The sequence below is a fragment of the Vombatus ursinus genome, unplaced genomic scaffold, assembly GCF_900497805.2.
Source record: "Vombatus ursinus unplaced genomic scaffold, bare-nosed wombat genome assembly UNPS02014801.1, whole genome shotgun sequence".
In the NCBI taxonomy this organism is placed as follows: domain Eukaryota; kingdom Metazoa; phylum Chordata; class Mammalia; order Diprotodontia; family Vombatidae; genus Vombatus; species Vombatus ursinus.
The window spans coordinates 12,204,633-12,230,547 of record NW_020954579.1 but is presented as its reverse complement, the minus strand read 5'-3'; the positions used below and the strand labels follow the sequence as shown (position 1 = coordinate 12,230,547).

Genomic DNA, 25,915 nt, shown 5'->3' with positions numbered 1-25,915 from the left:
AGTCAGAATGCAAAGGATTGAGAAGTGAGCAAGAATAGTAGAAATAGAGGCAACAGTTATAGACAGCTTTTCTAGGAGTTTGGCTGTGAAAGTGGTAAGAGATACAGAACAATAACTTAAAGGGGAGAGAGTGTAGGGTCTGGTAAGGACTTTAAGGCTTGAACTTGTTTGAAGGCATCCTGGAAGGGAACTAGCAGATGGAGGAGATTGGAGATTAACATTTATGTTTTGCTTTATATTTGAATGTGATTATTACTCCTAATGTATGGATGTATGCATGGCTATAAAGACCAGTGTTGGGTTTTAAAGCTCTTTACACTCTTCACACAAATAAGGATCATCCTCTGCTTTGCAATGCCTATTTTCCTTAACGCACTTGCAACCCACTTTTAGCTTTGGGTCAAATTCGCCTCTGCCACCATCTAGCAGTTGCTGAGAACAGAACTATTTCTGGGTTGCAATGGAATAGCCTTCTTCCCTCATCTAGAATAAAATGTGGGAAAGTGCAGTTTGGGGCAAAAGGAGGTAGTTACTCAAGGAGTTTCATTATTGGTTTCCTTAGATTTTAGGACTGGCTATGGCAAAAAATTTCACTTTTTGGCCAATGTGCATTTTCTATATTAAAATATTTATCTTCTATGCTATTATGGGCAGGTTATAGGTCAGTAAAAGTTATGGTAGGCACGTAACAGTGATCATAGTAAATGGTGTGAAAAGGATAATGAATTGGTCACTATGAATCCTATATGGTTGTGAATGCATACTGATATAAATCCAATACTAATTGCTAAATATGTGGGGTATGTACTGAGAATGGAGAAAAGCAATAACAGGTGTGAATGGAGGATTAAGTGTTAATCTAGATAATATGTCAACATCTGTGCATTCCACAGGTCACTGGAATATGAAATAGGACAAGTAGTTTATAAACTGATATTCAGAGAAATTATTATTAAATATATACATTCCTAAAAGGCAGGGAAGATTTGAGAAAGCACAGTGATTCTTACAAAGTAATACTGCAAACGAGACTTTTTTCTTTAAATAAGACAGAACTGAAGTTGGGTGCCATAAATTTATTGACATTTGGAAATACCTTTGCTATGCAACTTCAACAGGCTGAATTATTATTGATAACAAATGACTATTCATGATGCAAATGAATGGGATGTAATAAAGTCTAGGAATAAGAAATTAGGAAGGATCCTGGATGGGTTATAGAACAATTCCTGGTCAGCACAGAGAAGCGGGGGTTGAGCCTAACATGAATTATTGCTTATGCTTAAAGCAAGACTTGAGAATGAGTATAGAGTATTTCTCTTCCCTAATTATCTGATAAAAATTACTATACTTCATAGTTAGCTAAAACGACATTATTGAATACTACCTTTTCATATAACTTTTGTAAAAATGCTAGGGTAGTAAACTCTTGGATTTCTTTGTGGGGTATTTCCACCTCATAAATTAGTCATCTTTGAGCCCTTTCTATCTTTGCACTCCATCTATTCTTCCCCGTTTATATTCATGCCACCACTCTCCCCAGCTGGCTCCAGAGTAGTCCCTCATGAACTCCACTTAGAATTATTACAACAGTCTCTTTACTGTTCTCCATGCGTCTAGTCTTTCATCCTTTTGATCCATCCAGAATACTGATGCTAGACTTATCTTTCTAAAACCTTTCATTAAATAAAAAAAAAAAAATCACTGGCTCAAAAACCTTTAATGCTTCCGTGTTGATCAAGTAAAAACGTCTTTCACCTGGCATTCAAAGTCTTTCATAATCTGACCACAAACTACTTTTTCCAACATTTTCTCCCACTACTTCTCAAAATGAATCCTCTGCTCTAGCCTGACTGGTCTTCCCAAATGCACTGGGATATTATTCATATTCCCACCTCCATGCTTTAACTCATGCTTCTCCCCTTTGCTTATCCAAATCTTACTCATCATTTAAGGTCCAGCTCATCCTTCTCCACAAAGCCTTTCTTAATCTTCCAATTCACAATGATTTTTCTCTCTATTAATCACCAACAACACCTATATGGATCAATTATTTGGACCCCTACCAGTATATTCTTTTGTATCATTATTTCAACATTTCTTGTCTCTGTGTCTTGTCTACCCAACTAGAATAAATTAAATAAGAACACGATTATGCCTAAGATTCCTCTGTACGAAGGCCATAGTATAGTGGAATGTATAGTATAGTGGAACATAATACCATGGAATGCACAAAGGATGAATTCAATAAATACTTGCTGAAAGTATGAAAATCATAAAGGAATAGCCAAGAACAATGACTAAGATTGCTAAATTGCTGCTTTATTCTTATCTGTCTTTTTCTTTCTTTTTAGCTAAATATAGTTTTACATATAAATATCATAAGGTAAGAGATTTAGGATTTGAAGGGAACTCAGAAATCATATACTCCAATCCCCTAATTTTACAGATGAGGGATCTGAGGCCCAGAGAAGTTAAGGGACTTGTTCAGTGTCTCAGAGGTAATAGGAAGCTGAGACTTGAGGCAACAGAATTTGAAACCAGATGTGACACTTCTCACTAAACCACCTTTCTGCTCTAAGAAAGAATATATCAGAAGAGGAATCTGAAGCCACTTAGACATATTTCTAAAAATTATGTAAATCAAAAGAAATTTTTTTTTTGGGGTGAGGCAATTGGGGTTAAATGACTTGCCCAGAGTGGTGAGTGTTGTGTGTCTAAGGCCAGATTTGAACTCAGGTCTCCCTGACTCCAGGGCTGGTGCTCTATCTACTGTGCCACCTACCTACCCTAAATCAAATTTTTATAAGTTGAATATTAGTTCCCCATATTATTAATTCAAAGATGACTTATACTGACTTTCCCCCCTTTACCTTCAACTTGCAATGGCCCTTACCACTTTAGCTTTAAGTTTCTCCACCCTTCCCCCTTTCCCAGACCTCAATACCTCTAATAAGTAAACAATGAAATGCACTAAACAGGCTTTTAAAAACTAAGGAAAACTTTTCTCATACAAATAGCTACCCCCAAATTATCTGTTTTGCAAGTTGGAGAGCTTACCAGTAACCAATTCTCTGACCCTCCCCCCACCTCTATAATAACTCACATTTATAACTAGACATCCCAAAAGTCAGTATAGTTTTAAGCTACTAAATCTGAAGAAGAACAATGGCTATGATTGCTAAATTTAATTAAACTCCTAATTTAATCTACAGATATACCTCATTCTATTGCACTTCACAGATACTACGTTTTTTACAAACTGAAGGTTTGTGGCAACCTTGTGTCAAGCAAGTCTACTGGCTCCATTTTTCCAATAGCATGTGTTCACATCATGCCTCTGTGTTATATTTTGGTAATTCTCAAAATATTTCAAATCTTTTCATTTTCTGTTTTTCTTCCTCTCCTTGGGCCTCCCTATTCACTAAGACACAACAATATTGAAATTAGGCCAATTAATAACCCTACCATGGCCTCTACGTGTTTGAGTGAAAGGACAATCAATGTGGCAAACTTCACTGTTGTCTTATTTAAGAAATTGCCACAGCCACCCCAACCATCAGCCACCACCACCCTGATCAGTTAGCAGCCACTAATATCAAGGCAAGACCCTCCACCAGGAAGATTATGACTCATTGAAGACTTCAATGATGATTAGCATGTTTAAGAAATAGAATATTTAAAAAAAATTAAAGTATGTACATTAAAAAAAGATGTAATACTATTGCTCACTTAATAGATTACAGTATAGTGTAAACATAATTTTTATATGCACTCAGAAACCAAAAAATTCTTGTGACTTACTTTTTGGTGGTATTCACTTTATTGTAGTGGTCTGGAACAATCCCACAATCTCTGAGGTACCTCTGTATTGAAGCTTAAAACTATGCTGACTTTTGGGACATCCTGTATAGTACAACATGTCTTCCTTATATCTATCCTATGAGGTAGGTAGTAGAAATATTTATTATCTACTTCCACTTATCCCTCAACTTTATGGATAAGGAAACAGATTCAGAGATACTAAGTTATGTTCCCAAGGATGAAAAGCAAATAAACTGGCAGAGCCAGACCTAGAACCAAAGTCTTAAAGGTATTAAACAAGGTCTTAAATTCAAGTCCAGTATTATTTTCATTATATCTCACTGTGCTAAGCTGGTCTTTATATGATTATACACAATGAAACAGTTTTTTCTACAAAGAGATTCTTGTTCACGCTAGTTTTAGAATTTTGATTGATGAAGCTATGAGTACATTTTAACAAGTGGTCTTAAATATATGCAGTAAATGTTTTCTCCAATATTTCCTTTGTTATGGTCATACATTTTGCTTTAGATTCTGCAGACAACACATTTGAATCTAATTAGAGGAAGACTCCTATTGCTTGAGATGCCAGAGGCTGAAAGGCAGAGGGAGGAACTGAGGGTAGGAATGGGGCTGCATTTCTCTCAATGCCAATGAATGGAAACAAAATAAAAAAAGTATCCTTCCTCCGCATTAACTATTTGTAAAGAAGAACACCTTACCAGAGGATTGGTATAGTAGCCTCCTGGATAACATATACGTCATCCCTATGTTTCACATTAGTTATAAGCCATATCTATGCCCCCATTGACTGTTCAGGACAATTGGCCCTCTATTCCCAACAAGCACGATTTGTTCCCATGCCTGAAAGAGAGTTCTATGTACACTTTTGATTATAGGAGTGCCAAATGAAATGATCTATGTTATGGAATGACTCACGGAATTTCTCAGGAGCTTGCCAGGAGCTAAGAGCAATCTCAATGGTACTCTGCATGAGTAAGCAAGATGTAAGGAAGGTGAGGCAATTTGCTTTGAGTTTTTAGGGATCTTTAGTACTATGTACAAAGCACTGTGCTAGGTGCTGGGGGAAGATAAAGAGCTTAGATAAGACATATTCCTGCCTGAGTGAAGCTTACAGTCTAGTAGTAGATAAGACACAGAACTATAATATACTATATTACATAGTAAAACACATTGGAGAGTTACAAAATAAAGTGCTATCTATACAAGATCAAAGAGGGAAAGTTATTAATCACAGGGAGTACCGGGGAAGGTTTCCTAAAGAAGGTAACATTTTGGTGGATCCTAAAATATGGGTAGAATTCCGACAGGTGGAAGTTGGGGGTGGTAGGTGAGGAAAATGACATTCTAGGTACAGTAAAACTATATCATACATTTTGGAAAAAGAGAATAGCCAGTTTTGTTATGGCCTTGCATGTATGAAGAGGAACAACAGGAAAGAAGGCTAGAAAGGTAGTATGGTGTTAGAAGGTCACAACCTTAAAGGACCAGACAAAGGAGCTTAAACTTTACTCAATAGTAAACAGAGAGACATTAAAGATTTTGAGCAAAGGGGTTACACGACTGCATCATAGGACTGAGAATTATCAGGTATTTGAGAAATCATCTAGTCCAACTTTCTTAATTTATAGATGGAAATGCAAAGAACTATGAAGAAGGAAGATTTTTCTGGTAGAATATGAAGAATGCATTAGAGCGGGAAGACTTCTAAGAAGGCTACTGTATCATAGGCAGATGGCAATAAGGGCCTGAATTTGCATGTCTCCTGTAGTCCTCCCCTAACACTGACTTACATGCTTTTAACTTAAAAAAATTATTTTACAGACAGGCAAACTTAAAATTAGTCTTCCTAAGACACCACTCTGCACATCGTTCAAAGCTCCTCCACATCTTGTGCTGCTCAAGGTATTACAGATTCAGAAGCATAGCCCAGTATGTTGTGCTTGTGGAGACATTTACATTATTGCAAAAGGCTGTGAGTAGAATCCTACTTATCACAGCAACAGCCCTTGCTACTCGTCATTGGGCAGCAACAACCTTGATGCCCCAGCAACGCTGTCAAAAAGACCTGCTGCTAACATTGATCTTGGCACTACTTATTCCTATGTGGGAGTCTTCCAACACAGGAAAGTGAAGATCATTGCTAATGACCAAGAAAACAGAACAAACCCAACTTAGGTCACCTTCACTGACGTGGAACATTTAATCGGGGAGGCTGCAAAGAATCAAGCTGCAACAAACCTCATCAACACAGTCTTTGATACCAAGAATCTGATGGGTCACAGATAGGATGACACAGTTGCTCAATCAGACATGAAGCATTGGCCTTTCACTCAAATTCAACACTCAATGGTGGTGAATGATGCAGGCAGGCCTAAGTCTAAGGAGACTACAAAGGGTAGACCAAAAGCTTCTATCTAGAAGAAACCTCCTTGATCAAGATGAAAGAAATTGCTGAAACTTACCTTGGGAAGACTGGTACAAATGCTGTGGTCACAGTAACAACTATTGGAAATGTTTCCCTATGTCACGCCACCAAAGACACTAGAACCATAGTTGGTCCCAATGTGCCCTGAATCATTAATGAGCCAACTCCTACAACTGCCTATGGTTTGGACAAAAAAGTTGGTGCTGAAAAGAATGTGTTGGTCTTTGACCTTGTGGCATTTTTGATGTTTCCATTCTTGCCACTGAAGATGGTATCTACAGTTGGGGACCCACTTGGGTGAAGAAGACTTTGACAACCATAAGGCCAATCATCTCATTGCTTAGTTCAAGTGAAAGCACAAGAAAAACATCAGTGAGAACAAGAGGGATGTCCACTGACTATGCACCGCTTGTGAACATGGTAAGTATCTACTATTGTGATTGACTCCCTCTATGAAGGTAATGACTTCTATATTTCTATCACCCATGCCCATTTTGAAGAGTCAAATGCTGACCTCTTCCATGGCATACTGGAACCTGTGAAAAAGGCCCAAAGGGACGCTAAACTAGATTAAGTCACAAATGCATTACACTGTTTTGGTGTGTGGTTCTACTCATACTCCCAAGATGCAGAACCCTTCTGCAGGATTTCTTCAATGGCAAGAAGCTAGACAAGGGTATTAATGCTGATGAAGCTATTACTTATGGTGCAGCTGTCCAGGCTGCCATCTTATTTGGGGATAAATCTTTTTACTTGCAACTGCTGGTTGTCACTTCTCTTTCCCTTGTTACTGAAACTTGCTAACAGTTCTGATCAAATGCCCCATCACCATCCCTTCTAAGTAGACACAGACCCTTTTCATTTACTTAGACAAAAAGCAGTAGACTTATTTAAGTTTATGAAGGCGAGAGGACAACAACAAAGAATAACAATTTACTTGGTAAATTTGAGCTCACTGGAATTGCCCCTGCTTCCAGAGGTGTTCCTTAGATTGAAGTAATCTTTGACACTGATGCAAATGGCATCCTTAATGTATATTCTGTAGATCAGATCATAGGCAAGGAAAATAAGATCACTGCCAATGCCAAAGGTCACTTGAGCAAAGAAGACATAGAGAAATGAAAGCTGAGAAATACAAGGCTGAAGATGAGAACCAGAAAGATGAAGTGTCTTTCAAGAATTCATTCCAGTCTTACACATTTTTTTTTTAAAACATGAAGGCTACAGTGGAGGATGACAAACTCCACGGCAAAATTGGTGAGGACAAACCAAGGAAGATCCTTGAGAAATATGAAATAACCAACTGGCTGGATAAGAATCAGACTGCTGAGAAGGAAGAATCTGAGGAGCAGCAGAAATAATTGGAGATGGTTTGCAACTCAATTATTATTAAGCTATATTAGAGTGCCCAGGCATTGCCAGGAGGCATGCCGGGTGAATTCCCAGGTGGCTGAGCAGCCCCATTCCGAAGTGCTACTTATGAAACCAATACTGAAGAAGTTAACCAAATACACCAGAAGAAAGAGCTTACCATACAGCTTTACAAAAACTGAAGAACTCAAATTTGTAGCCAAGGAAGCAGCAGCTAAAAAATAATAATTAAGCTTCTATGTAAATCTGGGCATTCTAAATACCTGAATGTGTGCAGAGGGAGAGAAGTGAACAACCTTTCACTTTATCTGTACTGTGAATAAGTGGACATTCAATTCTTATTCTGGAGGATAAAAAAAATCTATTTATAATTAGCACCATTAAAAAAAGCCTATGGGTCAACTAGGTATTGCTAGCCTGAAGAAACTATGGGTAGGAGAAATTTCTTTCCCATGAGAAACCTTGCATATGAGAAATCTCTTTCCCATGGGAAACCTTGCTACATGTTTGAATAGAAAAATGGAAAAGCACCTGATCTACTTGTAATAAATATCCATTAATATTTTAACTTTCTCAGAATATTCCCTAAATGCTCCTGGCTTACAAAGCCTCACTCCTTATATATCCTTACCAGTCTCTTCCATTTGTACCTTCTTTCCTCCCCTAGTTAATTCTGAACTGTCCTAATCTGATTTTGTTTTCCCAAGATGATAAAAATAATCAGCCTTGCTCAGCCAGGTGTAAGAGCTTTTTAATAACACCAAGACTCTCTGGGTTTGAATGTTTTTCCCCTTGCAATTGTAAGTAATAAAGAGCAACATTTGAGCTGGGCCAGACATGCAGAGCATGGAACTGGTTCTTCAATGATATAAAGACCAAAGTCCTGATCCTCATACACAGTGTCCATAAAGAGCAGATTTGTGGAATTAGGGCTTGGTCTGGATTGTGCTGCCACCCTCACTGTTTCATAGCTTCCTGCTTCCAACCCTATGTCTATTACTGCACCATTGGTCTTGGAAAGATGAAGATCAACAGACATCTTTGATTATTCTGTCAATGGAGACTTCAGGCAGCTGGCAGGGTTTTGTGTGGCAGGCTGTTAAATTTCATGTTTACTGTTTGTCTTTTATGCTGTGCTGTCATGAGATTCATCACTTATTACATGTCTAAGCATATTTTTTTGGAACCAATTAAGACTTAAAAGACTAACCTAAAACAAAGATATTCAGTGAACTTTCAATCTGTGATATAGAAGTATCTCAGATACTTTCAGTTCCATCCTTAAGACTATTTCTGTAAGTTACTTCTTATAATGAATGCATCTTCCACAACTGTTGGTCTTCCATGGCTCTGTGGCTAACAGCATTGATTTTAGAAAACTTGGAGACTCCTTGGTTCTAAACAGCTATTCTTTGGAGATGGATAATTGATTTACTCTAATAATGTTAATAGCTAGGATTTAGGTACAGCTTTAACTTTTACAAAGTGCTTTACAAATATGAACTCACTTTACCCTCACAACAACTCTCAGAGATAGGTGCTGTTATTATGTCCATTTTGTAGATGAGGAAACTGAGGTGGAGGGAGGTTAAATGATTTGTCCAGGATCACCCAGCTAATAAATGTCTGAGGCTGGCTTTGAACTCAGGTCCTTCTGACTCTAGGTCCAGCTCTCTATCTACTGTAGCATTTAGCTGTCTATTTGCAGACAGAAGAGTATGCTGTCATCTTGTGCTGAATTGGCAATAACTGCTACTGATTACTATGCCATTTATTATTATTTGACAGCCACTGCTAAGGTGAAGCTCTGGCATTTCCCATTTTTTGATTCAGCTTAATGCTCAGGCTGTTATCTGATCCAATTTGTTTCATAGGAAAATGCAATTCTGCTGTTTAAGTCTCTGATGAGCAACTGATCATTTAGTCACATATTTCAATTATTATCCATCTTAGAACTAGAAGTAAAACTAGTGGCTTTCTTTGAACACTCTATTTTAAAATGTTTACATTAGTTATTTTTTACATTATATTTTACATTAGTTATATATGCAAAGATATATATATATATGTATCTATACACATATATAATTGTACATATGTATACTATACATATACATATATAAATATACACACATATATAAACACATATACTAAAATTTCATTTTCTTTTTAAGTTTTTAGGAATATGAGAGTAAGGTGACCTTCATCTATTTAGTCTGGCTTTGGGGACCAATGCTGGTTTGCAATGTCTAAAAAAAGGATATGAGATCTACTAGTACAACCTACTTTTTTTTTTTTTTTTTACCCAGAATGCCAACTTAAAAGATGAAGACAGGTTGCCAGTTTGGAAAAACTTTACAGATTTGGGTCTCATGGCTTCTGTTGAGGTCAAAGGGAATTAGAAAATAGGATGAAATCCATGCACTGGCAAATTGGACAAGAAACACAGGTAAGTACACTTCCACCCTAATTTTCACCCGACAAAAGTATGACCTCAGGCTTCTGGGGGAAAACTCCATATGTGGGTCTAACAGTTTACGCTGAGGGCAAAAGGTCAATTCTAATAGACTCAAATTAGTGTAATCTTACACTGGCAGTCAGGACATAAAACCATGACTTCAAAACAACAACTCCCCACTGACAAATGGGAGGACCTAAAAGTAATGATGAAGATATGGCTCCTGATCAAGAGATCAGTAAGATAACACCACTTTCCATGAGAACACTTGGTAAATGAGAGGCTAGGAGTGCCCTGACTTCCCAGCCTGTAAGAAACAGCTCTAGTTTCAAGTGGTCCTCATTTTTATACATCCTCCTCTACTACTTCTTTAGCCATCTTTTAGCCTGCCCCACGATAGAACTATCTCCTAAACAAGAACTTCTTCAAAAAGTCTATAATTGCTCTCACCAACTGTGGCCCCAAAATTTGGTTTGTGTGAGCTTATATTCTATCATGAGAGACCACCTTTACATATATAAATATATACAGAAAACAAAAGAAACGAAGAATAGTTAATATAAGGTAGTTAATGAGGTAGAGATCTAGCAGATGAAGCAATCAAAAGGCTTTGTGCAAATAAGGAAGTGCTTGAACTGTACCTTGAATAAAATGAGGGACTCCATGAGGCAGAGGTGAGGAGGGAGCACCCTTTAGGCATGGGGAACAGCTAATGCAAAAGCCTAGGACAGGAGAAATGAGTGCCATGTGCAAGGAACTAAGACAGGGGTGGGGAACCTGCAGCCTTGAGCCACATGTGGGTGACGGAGTCCAAGTTTTACAGAACAAATCCTTTTATTGAGGGGATTTGTTCTGTGAAGTTTGGATTCAGTCAAAGGGCCCCACTTGAGGACCTAGAGGACCACGTGGCCTTGAGGCCAAAGGTTCCCTGCCCCTGAACTAAGAGAAAGTCAATTTGTCTAGACTGTAGAGTACAGGAAAGGGAACAATGTATAATGAGGCTGGAAAGATAAGTTGAGGTAGGTTGTGAAGGACCTTAAAAACCAAATAGCGGGGTTTGTATTTGATCCTAGAGGCAATGGGGAGTCATTGGAACTTACTGAGTAGGAAAGTGACATGCTTAGATCTATGTAAGGACAATCACCATGGCAGCTATGTGAAGGATGGAAGACAAGTATTTGGGTAGAAAAGAGGCTCACAGCAGGTAGACCAATTAAGAGACTACTGAAGTAGTCCATGGCAGAGGTGATGAGGGACTGAACTAAGGTGGCAGTTGCGTGGGTCAAAAAGAAAGGTATGGTATAAGAGAGATGTGGAGGTAGCTCCAAGGGGAAGTTTTGCAAGGTTTCTGCAGCAGAAAAAAAGACTTTTAGACAACGCAGTACTAAAGTAGTGAGAAGTCTTGGCTCACAATAGCCTTGGTATTTACAGCTCATCAGTACCCTCTGCCCCTGGGACCCTTTTCACTGGAGGGCAGGATGAAAAGCTCCTCCCCAAACTCCATTTAAGGAGGATACCCTGACCAGCCATCTCTTCATTTGCCACAGCTGCAAAGGACTTCTCCATCGTGCTTCCTGCTGGGCACCTACCCTCCCATCCCTTCCCAGTGACCTTTTGTGTGACGTCTTCCCCAGTTAGATCATAAGCTCCTTAAGGGCAGAGACTGTCTGTCCTTTTTTATTTGTGTCCCTTAATAAATGTTTATTATTGACATATGTTTTCCCATGTGTGTCTCATCACCACCTATGCTCTTAAAACACACTCCCACCCTTCTTTCCATGGAGAGTGTGCCTCAGGTGTATGGGAGAGAATGTTTAGTACTTACTGTTCTTCCTATGCCATCTTAGTACATGCCTTTGCTAAGAGCTAATGTGTCCATGGGCTGACTGTTAATGGGAATTCAGTCAACAAGTATTAAAGAGCCTCTTCTGTGCCAGGGACTACCCTAAGTTCCGGGGATACACAGAATGGCAAAACACAGTCCCTGCTCTCAAGGAATTTACAGTCTAATGGGAAGCACACTGGTTGAAGATTGTGAACTATAGTTTTAGAAATGGATGCCCACAGGGCTGGGGCAGCTAGGTGGTACAGTGGATAAAGTACTGGGCTTGGAATCAGGAAGACTCCTCTTCATGAGTTCCAATCCAGCCTCTGGCACTAACTAGCTGTGGGACCCTGGACAAGTCACTTAACCCTGTTTGCCTCAGTCCTTCATCTGTAAAATGAACTGGAGAAGGAAATGGCAAACCACTCTACTATCTTTGCCAAGAAAACCCCAAAATGGGGTCATGGAGAGTCCAACATGACTGAACAACAATAACCCACAGAGTACCTCTAAAACTTTGAGGGAACAGTCACCCTCTGAGTACCCAAGCTGTGAATGAGTACAAGTTGGAGACACAGTCCAGAAGGGGTGCTACATGACTTTCATTTCTTTTTGCGATAGTTCCATGTCTACTGAACATCATAAAATCTTAGCTATCTATTCTCTTGACCAAATGGAGGTTTAGGACAATATATAGTTTGATTTTATTAATACAAAAAGTCATACTCAAGCTGTAACGTTGAACTCCAGTCATGATATTTTCTCTCTGATACTCTCCTTAAACAGCTGACTCTCCAGCTAAACCAGAAGTTATGTCCTTGGATGGCCCATCGCTGAGAAGGATAAACTGACCCTTTTGGAGCATTCCCTTCTAAATTTATATCCATTAAAAAAAATCAAGTCTGGAGTAAACAGCCAAATACTGAAATTCTAGCAAATGGGTCTGGGATAGAATGATATTGGTTCTGAGGGTTTTAATTGCCTTAATAATTCCCCCTTTGTGTATTGCATGAGGATTGGTAACAGCCTGGGTCTTCCTTAAGGATAGGCAGATGAGGAGAGTATGTTTGACCAGAGAGACAATGAAGAACTCTAATTCCTGGGCTCCCCCTCAAAGAAATTAATAATCTGGATGGAGGTACTTGAAATGAGGGGTGGAGTCACTAAAGGGCACAAAGGATAGAGAAAGAGATTAGGAACCACAGAAAACAAAATTTTCCCATTTCAAAATTTTTCTCAGGACCAGTCCTAACTGGCATAATCTGCAACACTGAGGACAGAGCAACTGAATTCTTTGAAAAGTCAGATTTTTCAAGTCATTCAATTCTCAGGAAATTTCCTTCTTATCGACACATTGGTACATAAACCTTTAAGACCAAAACTTTAGAAACAAGGTTGATGCCAGACATTGCTTCATAGGAGGCTGAATTTCAACTGTAGCTAAGTCTAAAACTCATGGCCACTTTTCTAGTTCTGCTCTTTGTCATTAAGTATACAGTTATCCTTTCCACATCTCCACTTTCCCCATCACAGTTTCAATATATGATATATTATGGATTGCCATGAGTAATTAAATGGGAATTTTTTTGGAGTTTCGTAGAAGCTGTACATGATATGTGAAGACTACCAGATGACACAGAAAAAGTTTAGAAACTCAGAAAGGCATAAATATATGTATAGTATTATATAATATCAACACATTTTATCTTTTAATACCATGATAATTCAGACATCTTTTCTGGTATGAAGGGAGGGTCAAAAAATTTTTCTTGGATTTTCCAGATCTCAGGGGTGCTGTGCTCCTATTCCCCGTGAGGTGGAAGTGATAACTGTAATCTAGTGATCTCTCATTAGCATATATTTGATCAGAATGGCTGCTGTCACAATGTCCCAATGTGTCAGCCTCATTCTGCAGGCTTGTAAATGGTAACTCACAGATGGAAAGCTCTGAGATACTTGTACACATACTGTATTGTTGGGTAATTCACTGTGTTTTTCATTTGCAGATTACAACCAATTCACTTGAGCCTCTTGAATAGAAGCTATGCTTTTGAATTTGTGGATTACTCAAAATAGGATGGTGAACCACTTGATAAAACTAGTAAAGTCTTTCTGGGAATAATTCTCAATGTATTATTAGGTGACATGAGTGAGACAGGATTTTGTTTCCTTGCTCTCTATCCGTACTTTAGATACTCAAGAGTACCAGAGAGACTTAAAAATAATTTTTGGATAGACTCAAACAGTTTCTGGGAGGGAACTAAGATTTTTCTTTTTCATACTGTGGACAACTTTCTGTTTTGTCAGAAAAACAAAAACAAAAGCAAACAAAACAAATAAACAGACCAAAAAAACCCATGGGATCCAGCTTAGCTATAGAGGAAGAAACTCTTATTGGAAGCAAATAATAGCCTTTCTGGAAAAATTTACCCTTCCCATGCACATTCTTTTGGAGGACACGGCATATTTCACTGCTTGGGCTTTATAGTCTGGCATGAGTGTAGTGCCAAATTGGTCATGGATTAGTATTTAACTAAGTATAAAAATTGATGGGAAGATCACCAGAAAGCTCAAAAACACAGCTGCCTCTATAAAGAGCTAATAATGACTGTGCCCACAAAGGTGTCAAAATCATAGCCTGGTCAGACATTATAGAGATGAGACATCTAGAGCTGAAAGGTCATTTAGTCTAATCCCCTCATTTTACAGATGAGGAAAATGGGAGGTTTAATCAGTCTGAGGAGACAGATCATAGGGTATATTCAACCCTGCCCTAATTTTTTTCTCCTGAGCTTTGACAGACCATTTATGACCTGATGCCTTCTGAAGCACAAGTTTTTGGTGTCTAGAAATAATGCTTAAAAAAAAAAAGACAAAAACCCCAATATTCACCAGATATCTCTGGGTGGGAATAGGCAGATTTTTGTAAGAAGCAGTTTGGTATTTATTGTAGAAATAAATTGCCCTGAAGGCAATTACAGCTCTGACACTAGCTAGTTGTGTGACTATGAACCAAACCATTTAACCATTCCAGGCTTCACATGTGTCCCCTGTAAATTGGGAATAATTATACCTTACCTGCCCCTAAAGGCAGAAGGCTGGGTCAGACAATCTCCTAAGATCCCTTTTAGAACTAAGACCTAAGAATCTCTGTTCCAAATGTGGTACTCAGCTCCTTGCTGACCTACTGGAATGGCTGTTCATAGTCTACATGAGTAATGTTTGACCTTTAAAAAGCTATCACGATGAACTAGCACTGACTCCACTGAAGAGATATACACAGCTTTTTCACAGTCTCAATTCTCTTTTTTTTCATTTTAGTAAAACACTGAGGGCAACTGTCAAGTTATCAAAACACCAATAGCATGTGATCCTCAATGGAATCTAAGTCAATAGACACACTCACAGGCTGGGTCCCCAGAAGGTAGCTGCTCCCTTGAAGTTTTAGAGGTATCCTGTGGAACCCATTTCTAAATCTATGGCTCACAATTCCCAACCAGTGTACTTCCCATTAGACTGTGAATTCTTTGAGAGTGGGGACTGTCTTTTGCTTGTATCCCCAGATCTTAGTGCAGTTTACTTAATTCCCATTAACAGTCAGTCCACGGACACAATCAGCTCTTTGTTATTTGTTCTGTCATTTTCAGTCATGTCTGATTTTTCATGACCCCATTTGGGGTTTTCTTGGCAAAGATTTACCATTTCCTTCCCTATCTCCTTTTACAGATGAGGAAACTGAGGCAAACAGGGTTAAGTGACGTGCCCTGGGTCACACAGCTAGAAGTGTCTGAGGCCAGATTTGAACTCAGGAAGAGAAGTCTTCCTGACTCCAGACCCAGCACTCTATCTACTGTACTATCTAGCTGCCCCTAATTAGCTCTTAGTAAAGGCATTTACTAAGATGGCATAGCAACAGGAAGAGAATCATTTATGTTAGACTTAAAGCTTACCTGGGATCACAGAGAAATTTGGTTTTCTCTCCTTCCTCTCTCCAGATGAGCCATTCTCGAAAAGAAGGATGCACGAACATGCGGGTCATGTCTCTGCGCTTAATTAGAAACATGGAAAGGTTCTCCATCCTTTGCTGAAAGTCTTCCCACTCCAAAGTACCCTCGATGCTGCCTGCATTGATTGCCTGGAAGATATGCTCATCTGTCAGCGGGTGGAGAGAGGCTACTGCAACATTCAGAAGAGGCATCACCCGGTCAAAGGAGGACTGGGTTGGGAACTTCATATTGCACTGGAGCAGATAAACCTCAGAGAGAGATACAGGAACCACTTTGTAGCTAGAGCTCTTTAAAACCAGATATCCCTTCTCTATGAGGTCAAATGTGAGTTTTAGGTACAGATATGACCCTTGGCTGAGGGTCTTGAGATGAGAACTGAGTTTTCCAAATGTAGTGTTGTCCATTTTGCCATTGAGTGAAATGTTATTCTGAATCTCTAAGCTGCTGTGAATCCTGTGCAGGATATATGCTTGGAGGTCCTGGTCTATGGCTTCATTCTCTTCCAGGTGATCCAAGAAGATCCTATGGAAGGGCAGTAACTTGGTAATTTCCTACAACAGACAAAGACATTATTATTGCAGAAAGAACTTTTATACTTTCTACCCCACTTATTTGTGCTTAAGTCTTTTGGAACTCTAGAGCAAAGAATGAAGATGCATAAGGTAAACCCAAGGAAGCAAAATTGATGGGCTGCTTTCAAAGTCCCTTTATTTCAAATATTTGGTTCCCTCACATAGTCCAGTTATTGATCAGGACCCTCCACACTGACATCTGAGGTAGTGCATTGTAGTCTGTAATTTCTCTGAACTCTTTCTAAATGTCCATTTTTTTTTTAAATGAGGCAATTGGAGTTAAGTGATTTGCCCAGAGTCACACAGCTAGTGAGTGTTATGTGTCTGAGGCCGGATTTGAACTCAGGTCCTCCTGACTCCTGGGCCAATGCTCTATCCACTGTGCCACCTACCTGCCTCCATGAACTCTTTCTGAAAGAGATCTTAGCTCTCCTGTGCTCCATCTTTTAAGATCTTGTTCCCTACTAGTGATAGCTATTTTATCTAACAAACTGTGTGTTTACGTGCTACTACTCTCTATTTCAATATGCCTTCTGGAGCCAATTCACAGTCTCAATTCTCTTTTTTCTCATTTCAGTAAAACACTGAGGGAGATTGTCAAGTCATCAAAATAGCAATAGCATGTGGAATCTAAGTCAATAGATACACTCACAGGTTGGGTGCCCAGAAGTGGCTGTTCCCTTGAAATTCTAGAGTTATCCTGCAGGTACCCATTTCTACAACCGTAGCTCACAATCCTCAACCAGTGTACTTCCCATCAGACTATGAATTCAAGTGACTGGCTCTAGTGATAGGAAGTCTACGTACTTTAGCAACTTGCTGAGAAGATATTTTGGGGGTCAGCAGGGCCTCGTGGTGTTCTTTGGCTTTGAATAAATACAGGGGTCCAACTTAGGGAAGCTGCAAACCTCTTTGTTGATTCAAAACAAATTGAATTATTTATTATTAATTATTTAATATTCAGCTGAAGTGAATAAAATGTCTGATGAGTTTATTACTGCAGGTCCTGATTTAAGAAGTTAGGGAGTTTTGCTTAGGGCTATGATAAAAGGATTACATGCAGTTAGACCCACTACTCTTCCTGTTTGGTTGTTACTAAAAAAAAAACATACATGAATATTTCCCCAGTAATTTCTGTTCTTTGAGATTGTATGTAAAAATGTGCACATATATACTAGCACATGCTTTCCTAAGTTCCATCTGAAACCCAAACCAATCATAGTCGGTGCTCCAGTTGCTCTTCATATATGAACAAAATACTACTGACAGTTCACATTCAGTAGAACATGCAGTTTATGTTGCATTTTTCAGTTGTGGTATTGGTTTGATATCGATCCAATCCCATTCTCTAGTCTAGTTCCCTTTGTGAGATAGCAGCCAAGATAAGGGACCATAACACACAATGAAGCTAACTGATCCATAGCAGGATAGACAGAAGACCCTTGCAACATTACTATAATATCTAGCACAAAGGTAGGGAAAGAGAAATACCGATGTATATATGGTGAGAGTGTGATAAGGAAAAAAGAATTATAGGAAATTAGTCCAACCTCCTCATTTTATCAATAAGAAAATTGATGACTTGAGAGGTTAAGTGACTTGTCAAAGGACCATAGGCAGTAAGTGGCAGGGCTAGGATTTGAACCCAGGTTTTCTGAGTCTACATCTAATACTCTTTCCACTTCTCATTTTCCCTGTGTTGACCCCAAAGGTCCTAGCCTTGCACATCTGTAATTTCTCTTCTAGGCTAGTTAGTGACAGGAAGGTATACAGGATAGGTTATAAAGGAGAAACTTCTGATCCACTTATTGGGGATGGGCCTCTCATCTCAGGTCTCCCATGCTTTATTTGGTGTAAGGCCTCTAATCTCAAATGATAATATTGTCAGTATTTCTTAGAGTTAGACAGCAGAGATTCCACATTTAGATTTACTGAGAAGTTAAATTCATTAAGTCCAGATAGAAACAGGGAGAAGAACCTGAATGTCTGGCTTTAATAGGAACCAGGTTATTGTCTTTAAAGCGTTTGCACAGTATTTGTACATTAGGCAACATCTTATTGTTTCCTATAAGATTTAGAAAAGGTATATCAGATAAGGAGGGCCATACACAGGGAAATTCAAGGTTCTGTCAATCTGTCTTCAAAATACATTATTTAGAAATATTTAGTATTATTTAGGAAAAGAGGTTATCACCATGTTACTCTTGTTGTTGTGGCTATTCAGCAGTTTCAATGTGTCTGACTCTTCATAACCTCATTTGGGGTTTTCTTGGCAAAGATATTGGAGTGGTTTCTTCTCCAGCTCATTTTACAGATGAGGAAACTGAGGCAAACAAGGTTAAGTGACTTTTCCAGGGTCACAGTTAATAAGTGTCTGAGACCATTTGAACTCAGGAAGATAAGTCTTTCTGACTCCAGGCCCAGTACTGTATTCGCTGTGCTCCCTAGCTGCCCCATCACTACATTAATCTGGGCCTAAAAAGAGTTATCAGATTAAATCCTTTCCCAAAGAAATAACAAACATTCAACAGCAAAACAGACTCACATACCTGTAAACTGGTCCTGACTGTTACTATCAGCTTGAGCCAAGAAGGGAACTTTCCAATCATCTTACTCAGAAACGATACTATTGTGTCCCCATAATCTGGTTTATGAAATTCTGCTTCATTTAACCCATCAATTAAAATGATGAAATCTTCATCTGGGATTTTGCTCTCTGTAATTGAAAGAACAGAATTGTTTAGGTTAAGTTCAGGGCAAAATAGTTCCCAAGTTAATTGCGTTTTTTCCTTTGGTGTTATGACCAATAATATTGCCCTGGAGGAAAACGAGTTACCAGAAAAGGCCTCTCTTGTATCAAATATATAATGGTGGAGCTACCAAAGGCTACTGAAGTGATTTATTACATATTTCTGTGATAATTTAATGGGTTTCAACAGGTTTCTGAAACTTCTCTAAAACTTACAATCTATCTTTGAGAAAAAAGGAACAGTTGTATCAGTATTTCTTATAAAATCTTACCAAATTGACCTTCAGGGTCAGTGGTGAGGAAGGCTGAAGTCCGGACAGCAAAGTGTAATGTGAATTCAAGTCCCCTTTAAACCTCTCAAAGAAATAATTAGATAAGTAAATCTCCTTACCTGTTGAATGTTGTTAAATTTTATTTTTAAATAATCGGGTGAAGAAGCAGCCGTTCTATTCCATAATCAGTGATAAAAAGCTTTAAATGGAAACATCTGGCTTTAGTGTAAATGAGTTTCAGTTTTAAGTATAATTGTGAATCAAACATGAGCTAGATGGGTCCATTACATGGTCCATTACAACCCTGAAATTATATAATTCTATGTAACCACAATCATTAGGTGGTTCTAGCTTCTGCTAGAAGAGTGACAATAGAGAAGGGCAAGATTTTGCTAGTGAGCAAGTGATAGGGTTGGGAGAAAGGCGGGGTTAACATTTTTCATCTTGAATTCCTTTACGGACAAAGAGAAGCTATGTCCTAAGATACTTTTCTCTTAATGCTGCAAGTGAGCATATCTGTTTGCAATGAATTAGGAAGACTGATTGGCTCATTTTTTTAAAGGCTGCCTCTGAGCAGTTTTCTTTTTGTTTTTTTGGTTGGCTCCTTTCTTAAATTTTGTCTTCCTATAAGAGAGCTTTGTTCATAGGACACTTATTAATCAAAATACTCCTAATTACTATGTCAGGTCATAACTAAAGGATAAATTTAACTATAAATTTGATCTAAAGTTTCTACCTCAGAAAAAAATGCAAAATATGAATTCTAGGTATCATCATCAAATGGTATGATATAAGTATGAAAAAAAATCTTGAAAGACTTGTCTTTTTTTTCTTCTGTCAGTCTACGTCAAGCTGTGGAACAAGAGAGGTGTGAACAGCTTGCCACACAACAGTGGTGTTCTTATTTTTGATCTTGAGAAACTAGGGTCCTTTAAACGTTAGGTTTATTTTTGATTCTCACTGAGATGTCTTTTAATAGCACTCACTCAGGCATACATAATAATAGACCTTTCCCTAGTCAACTATCTAGGAGGGTTAAGCTTCATGTTAAACTGACCAAGTCTCCCTTTTGAGAAAGCAAACAGGTCAAGATTTTGGAGAGAGCTAGGAGAGGCCTATTGTTTGTCTCTGGCCGATGAATGTGACTTTGTTTGACCACAGACTGATCTGCCCAATGTACTGAGATGATTGTCTAATATCTTTCTTTGCATCCCTAGCTCTCAGAACCATGCCTGGTACACAGTGGGCATTTAACAAATGCTTATTGACTATTTACTGACTATAACCATGTGCCCAACAAATGACTAGGTCAGGTACATTTAGAGTTAGGGATTGAAGATTAGCAAACTACCAGCTCAGCAAAATGCATCTAATCCAGGTTTGTAAGGTAAGCAAACTTTACTAATCACAGTGTCCTATGGATGATAAAGAGGGTGGGTCGCAGTTTGATGATGTTTTTCCCCTACCTTCCCCCCTCCCCCCTTCCACTCAATACCTGTGAATGTGCCCAGCAACAATCAAATGTAAGAGCAGGGATCCCAAGAGATCTGAGTTCTCAACTGGGAAACACGCCTGCTATGCAGGCTCACACCCCTGTGTGCCTTTGGGACTAGATGGTAAGACAGCCACATGTGTTTACATGCCTGTGAGTAATAAACTGCCTGACTCACTTATGCTCCTTCCTGGTAACTCCTCACCAACAATCCCTCCATACTTATTCATCATTATCTACTGAAGATTTCTTTGTGAGAATTGTTTCCAAAATATTCTCAACCATAAAAGTGATGAACTTACTCTAATTCTTTGCAACATTTTAATTTTCCCATTTTCTCAAGAGTATGTCTAATCCTATCAGATATCTAGATGAATCAAATTATTTATTATCCAATACAATCATTATCATTTGCATAGAACCACAAACAGATGTCATTATTTTTCCTGTGAGTAAATTAATCACTGTCTTGTATCCAATTTCTTTTCTAAAAAAGAAATAATCTTCTCTCTTGATTGGCTTAATTATTTTCTTATAAACCCTAGTCTGGAGATTGATTAGAGATTTATTTGGAGATTTCTTTATTCTGCATAATTTGGTGATGAGGGCTGTTTACAGATATTTGTGATATGAAACAACACAAACACATTTTATGAACTTTTACATATGTTGGGTTGTTAGCCTGCAGGCAATATAGGATTTAAATAAGTAAATGTAAAGAGCTTCAATGGATACCAATACAGTATAATGACAGGGACCAATTCCATCTTTCTTCCCTGCTGAGTGATGAGGTTTCTGATACAGAATTAAGAGAAGATACCTTACTTTCCTTCATGCCTTGTCTTAAAATGCAAATATCCAACTGAGCCCCAGTTAGTTTGGTTACTTTATCACATCACTCATTTTGTATCCAGGCTCCAACTGACAAACCACTGGAAAGGTCTAAAATCCCTTTTGAATCTTGCTTCTAATGATAAATATACCTCAAGTAACAAAGAAAATCTAAAGGCTGGTGTGCTGATAGAAAGCTTTTGAATGGAGCCATCAATTGTAAAAAAGAATGAAAAAGAAACAGAAAGAAAGAAGCAGAAAGGATTGTATCTAGGCATCAAATTTATTTCTCATGGGATGGGCTGACCAGGTAAGGAGCAAGTGCTAGCTGTTATGTCTTCAGAGAAGACCGTGAATGAGGAGAGAATAATTTGCATATAATTGGGAGTTATTCTGTTTCTTTATCATCAGAGAGTTCCTTTTCCACACTACAGGACCTCTAACAACCTGGGACTTCGAAACACTTGTTAATCTGTTTCCTAGAGAAAAATCTCTGCAGCAGGAAGAGAATGTCACGACGTATGATGTTCCCAGTTAATGAAATGTACTGAAATACTTAGCAGGAACACCTGCACAAGCTGATCAGAACAGAAAGGAGCACATGAGGTTCTGACAGAAAAGTAGGATCAAGGCAAGATGTCTCCTAATGAAAAATAGAATGTTATTGTCTTGATATTAATGCTTTGCATGATAACTTTCTGTTGGTCTGTGAGGGAGCTCTCTGAATCTTTTGTGGGCGGGGAGAAGGCAGTAGGAATAAATCATCGGGAAGACAAAAGTTGTCCCTGGTGAACTCTCCTCTCTGCCTGGGAGCTCTAGTATTTCTTTCACCTGCTTTATGGAGTCAATCCAGCCCTTATTGTTCTTATAAATAATCTTCCTTTTAAAAAACTCCAAAATCATCAGTCCTAGAAGCATTTCACAAATCACCATTTCATAGACTTAGACACCAAACTAAGTAAAAGGTTTATAGAAGACATGTTTTAAAATTGAGGAATACCATACACTCCAACTGAACCATCCTACTATTATCACCAGTGGCCAATTGTTTTTTGTGCCTACATTTATTTCGTCTCTTAGGTTTCCCAAATAATGTTTCACTGAGCAGATTTCACACATTTTTTTATCACCTCTCCCAGTACGTGCCTGGTAGACTTCTGAAAAATCTTCTAACCCTCACATCTGAAAGGACTATAGGCTCACAGAGTCAGAACAGACCTCTGAGGTCATCAAGTCGAAGCCCTTCATTTTACAGATGAGGAGGGAAGGCCCAGGGAAGTTGTGAACTTGCCCAAACTGAGTACGGTTTGAAACTCAATGTCCCCATTAATATCTTTTGCAAATACAACTCCAACTACTTTTAAACTACATACCTTTTGCAAAACATTTATCAGCACCAACTCTGGACAAGTTAATAAGATTATCTAATGATGCCAATGACACTTAGCGGTGGTTGTAGGAGACACATAAGAAATATGGTAATATCTGTACAGGGTTGTTTTTAATTGTTTTAAAATAGAATCTCTATCTTGTCTCCAAAGCCTGGGAAGGAATTATCTACCAAAGCTTATAAATGTAGGCAACTGCATCCTCTTCTTAGTGTAATTACATAATAAATGTGGAAGAACAGGCATTGGGGTTTTACTCCTATGAGAAAGTGTATCATAATGTCAAGGTCGTTATGTCTGATCTTCATGGAGTCTTCCTGGATGATGTAAGACTGGCACTGGGCAAAATCTGTAAGGCTAGGGTATGTGAGGAAGGAAAGTTGGAACATAAGTTAAGTATGGGATAAGTATACTGTTTAAAATAAATTATACATCTGTGAAAATTTCTCCCTGTTTTAGAGATAACTGGCAATGACTTGGAGTTAGCTTGCCAAAGTAGCACCCATAGTTGTTCAAATTATATCTCCCCCCTTCCCACTTTAGCCCTCTACCACACATAAGCATTTGCTGTCTTGTTTTAGACTTAGGTATCAGATTTGGAGGAATTCCAAAGCATAATCTGATTTCAGAATCTGAAAAACATTCTCAATATAGGATGAGCATTTTAAAAAGAAGTCAGATGGGCTCATCCTTCTCTAGGTCTCGGTTTCTTTAGCTATAAAATGAGGGACTAGGAGGCAGAGCCAAGATGGGAGAGTAGCAGGAAGAAGTACAGCTTAGCTCCCCACCACAACCCCTCCAGAAAGATCAAGAAATCGCACTAGATTGGTAAATTGAAGAAGAAAAACAAAAGCACAGCAAGTCATATTTCTGGCCCAGGTCAACAAAGGAAGGTAGACAAGAGAGGTCTGTGGACACTGGGGATGGGGTCTGGCCAGAGGAGTGGAGCACTCCAGCACACAGAAACTGAAAGAGGACCAAAGCTATGCACCAAGCCAAGAAGAGGTCCCAGACCTCTATAGGGGGCACCCTACCTACCCTATCTAGCATAGGAAGTGGGAACAAGTGCCAACTGGCAGCTCTTGTTCAATACTCAGTTCTGGGGCACAGATCCAAGGAAGACTAGGGAGAGGACCTGTGCCTAGGGATGAAGGGTTTTCTAGAGTGAAGAGCACTCCCAGGCCTCAGGCTGTATATTTAGCTACAAGTCATTTGTAACAAGTTTGAAAGAAACTTGAAAGAAAAGAAAGTTTGAAAGAAAACGGTAGCTGAGTGGCTCTGATCTAAGGAGCTAACTGAAGTATCAGTTTCAGCCTCCAGCCCAGTCTGAAATCTCCAGTAGAATAATCAGTGAAGGAGTCTAGGACTGAAGGGGAGCTTGCAGTTCTGCTTTTCTGAATCTGCTGAGCTTTCCTGAGTTCAGCAGCAGCCTAGAGGTACTTCTGAGGAGGGGAAAGCCTATGGGAAGCTCATTCAACTCTATGTCTTAGATTCTTCTCAAGTCCAGCATGAGCTTTCTGGGGAAAGGGACAAGATGGTGGCTGCTTTGTGGCTCCCTTCTCCAACACTTCCTACCCCATATTTCCTGGGCTCACATATGCTGGGAAAATCAGGTCCCAAGAATTATTTGATTTCTCTCTCAAATAAACCATCCACTCTCTTTAATGCTTGGCTTACGTTCTATAACCACTAGCCTCTTTCAAGGTCAGGGTGAAATCCTCAGGCAAAGTTTACAACCACATGGAGCTTAGAGAGTTATGGAAAAGGGGTTTATTCAATTCTAGGCTGCTCTGCCATCCACCATTGTGTCCTCCTTTACCCCTCCGTGTCGTCCATGAAAAGCTAGCCCTTCTTGCCAAGGCAATCCTTGCGAAGTGCACATATGATACCATTTCATCTTTTCCAGCAGACTTCCCCCTCTATCATGCAAATCATGCCCACTAACTGTGGGTATTTGCTGGGCCATCTTTGCTTCTCCCTCTACACTATTTCACTTGGTAATCTCACCAGCTCCCATGGATTCAATTAGCACCTCTCTGCTGATGATTCTTAGATTATTTATCCAGCTCTAACTTCTAGTCTTGCATCTCCAACTACCTATTAGACATATTGAACTGGACGTCCCATTGACATCTTAAATACAACATATCAAATCTGAATACATTATCTTTTCCCCAAAGTCCTCCCTTCTTTCTTTCTTTTTTTTCTTTTTGGAGGCAACAGGGGTTAAGTGACTTGCCCAGGTTCACACAGCTAGCTAGTAAGTGTCCGAAGCCGGAACTGAACTCAGGTCCTTCTGACTACTAGGGCCAATCCTCTATCCATTGCACCATCTAGCTGCCCCCCCACCTTCTTTCTAACTTCGTCCTTGATTCCTCACACCCATTTCCAATATCCAATCTGTTGCCAAGTCCTGTTGATTCTACCTGTACAACATCTCACATATGCACCCCTTCTCTCCTAACGTTGCCACCATGCTGCTGTAATCCCTCATCACTTCACACCTAGACTATCGCAATATATTGTTGGTTGGTCTCCCTGCCTCAAATTTCTCCCCATTTTACTCTATCTTCCACTCAGCTATCAAAGTGATCTTTCTAAAGTGCAGATCTAGCCATGTCACCCCCAACATCACCATTTAATCAATTCCAGTGGCTTCCAACATCCCCAAAGTCAAATATAAAATCTGTTTGGCTC

The 25,915-nt window shown here is 39.0% G+C and overlaps 1 protein-coding gene across 9 annotated transcripts in view; it reads right to left on the bottom strand.

The window, feature by feature from the left end:
- TANC2 (tetratricopeptide repeat, ankyrin repeat and coiled-coil containing 2) overlaps positions 1 to 25,915 on the bottom strand; it is a 519,058-nt gene that overhangs the window by 55,772 nt on the left and 437,371 nt on the right. For all 9 annotated transcript variants that reach the window (XM_027872925.1, XM_027872927.1, XM_027872928.1 and 6 more), the window contains 2 exons: positions 19,036 to 19,202; positions 15,858 to 16,465 (listed from right to left, as the gene is read on the bottom strand). In XM_027872925.1, coding sequence (XP_027728726.1) covers positions 15,858 to 16,465; positions 19,036 to 19,202 — 775 coding nt within the window. The remainder of the gene's footprint in view (positions 1 to 15,857; positions 16,466 to 19,035; positions 19,203 to 25,915) is intronic.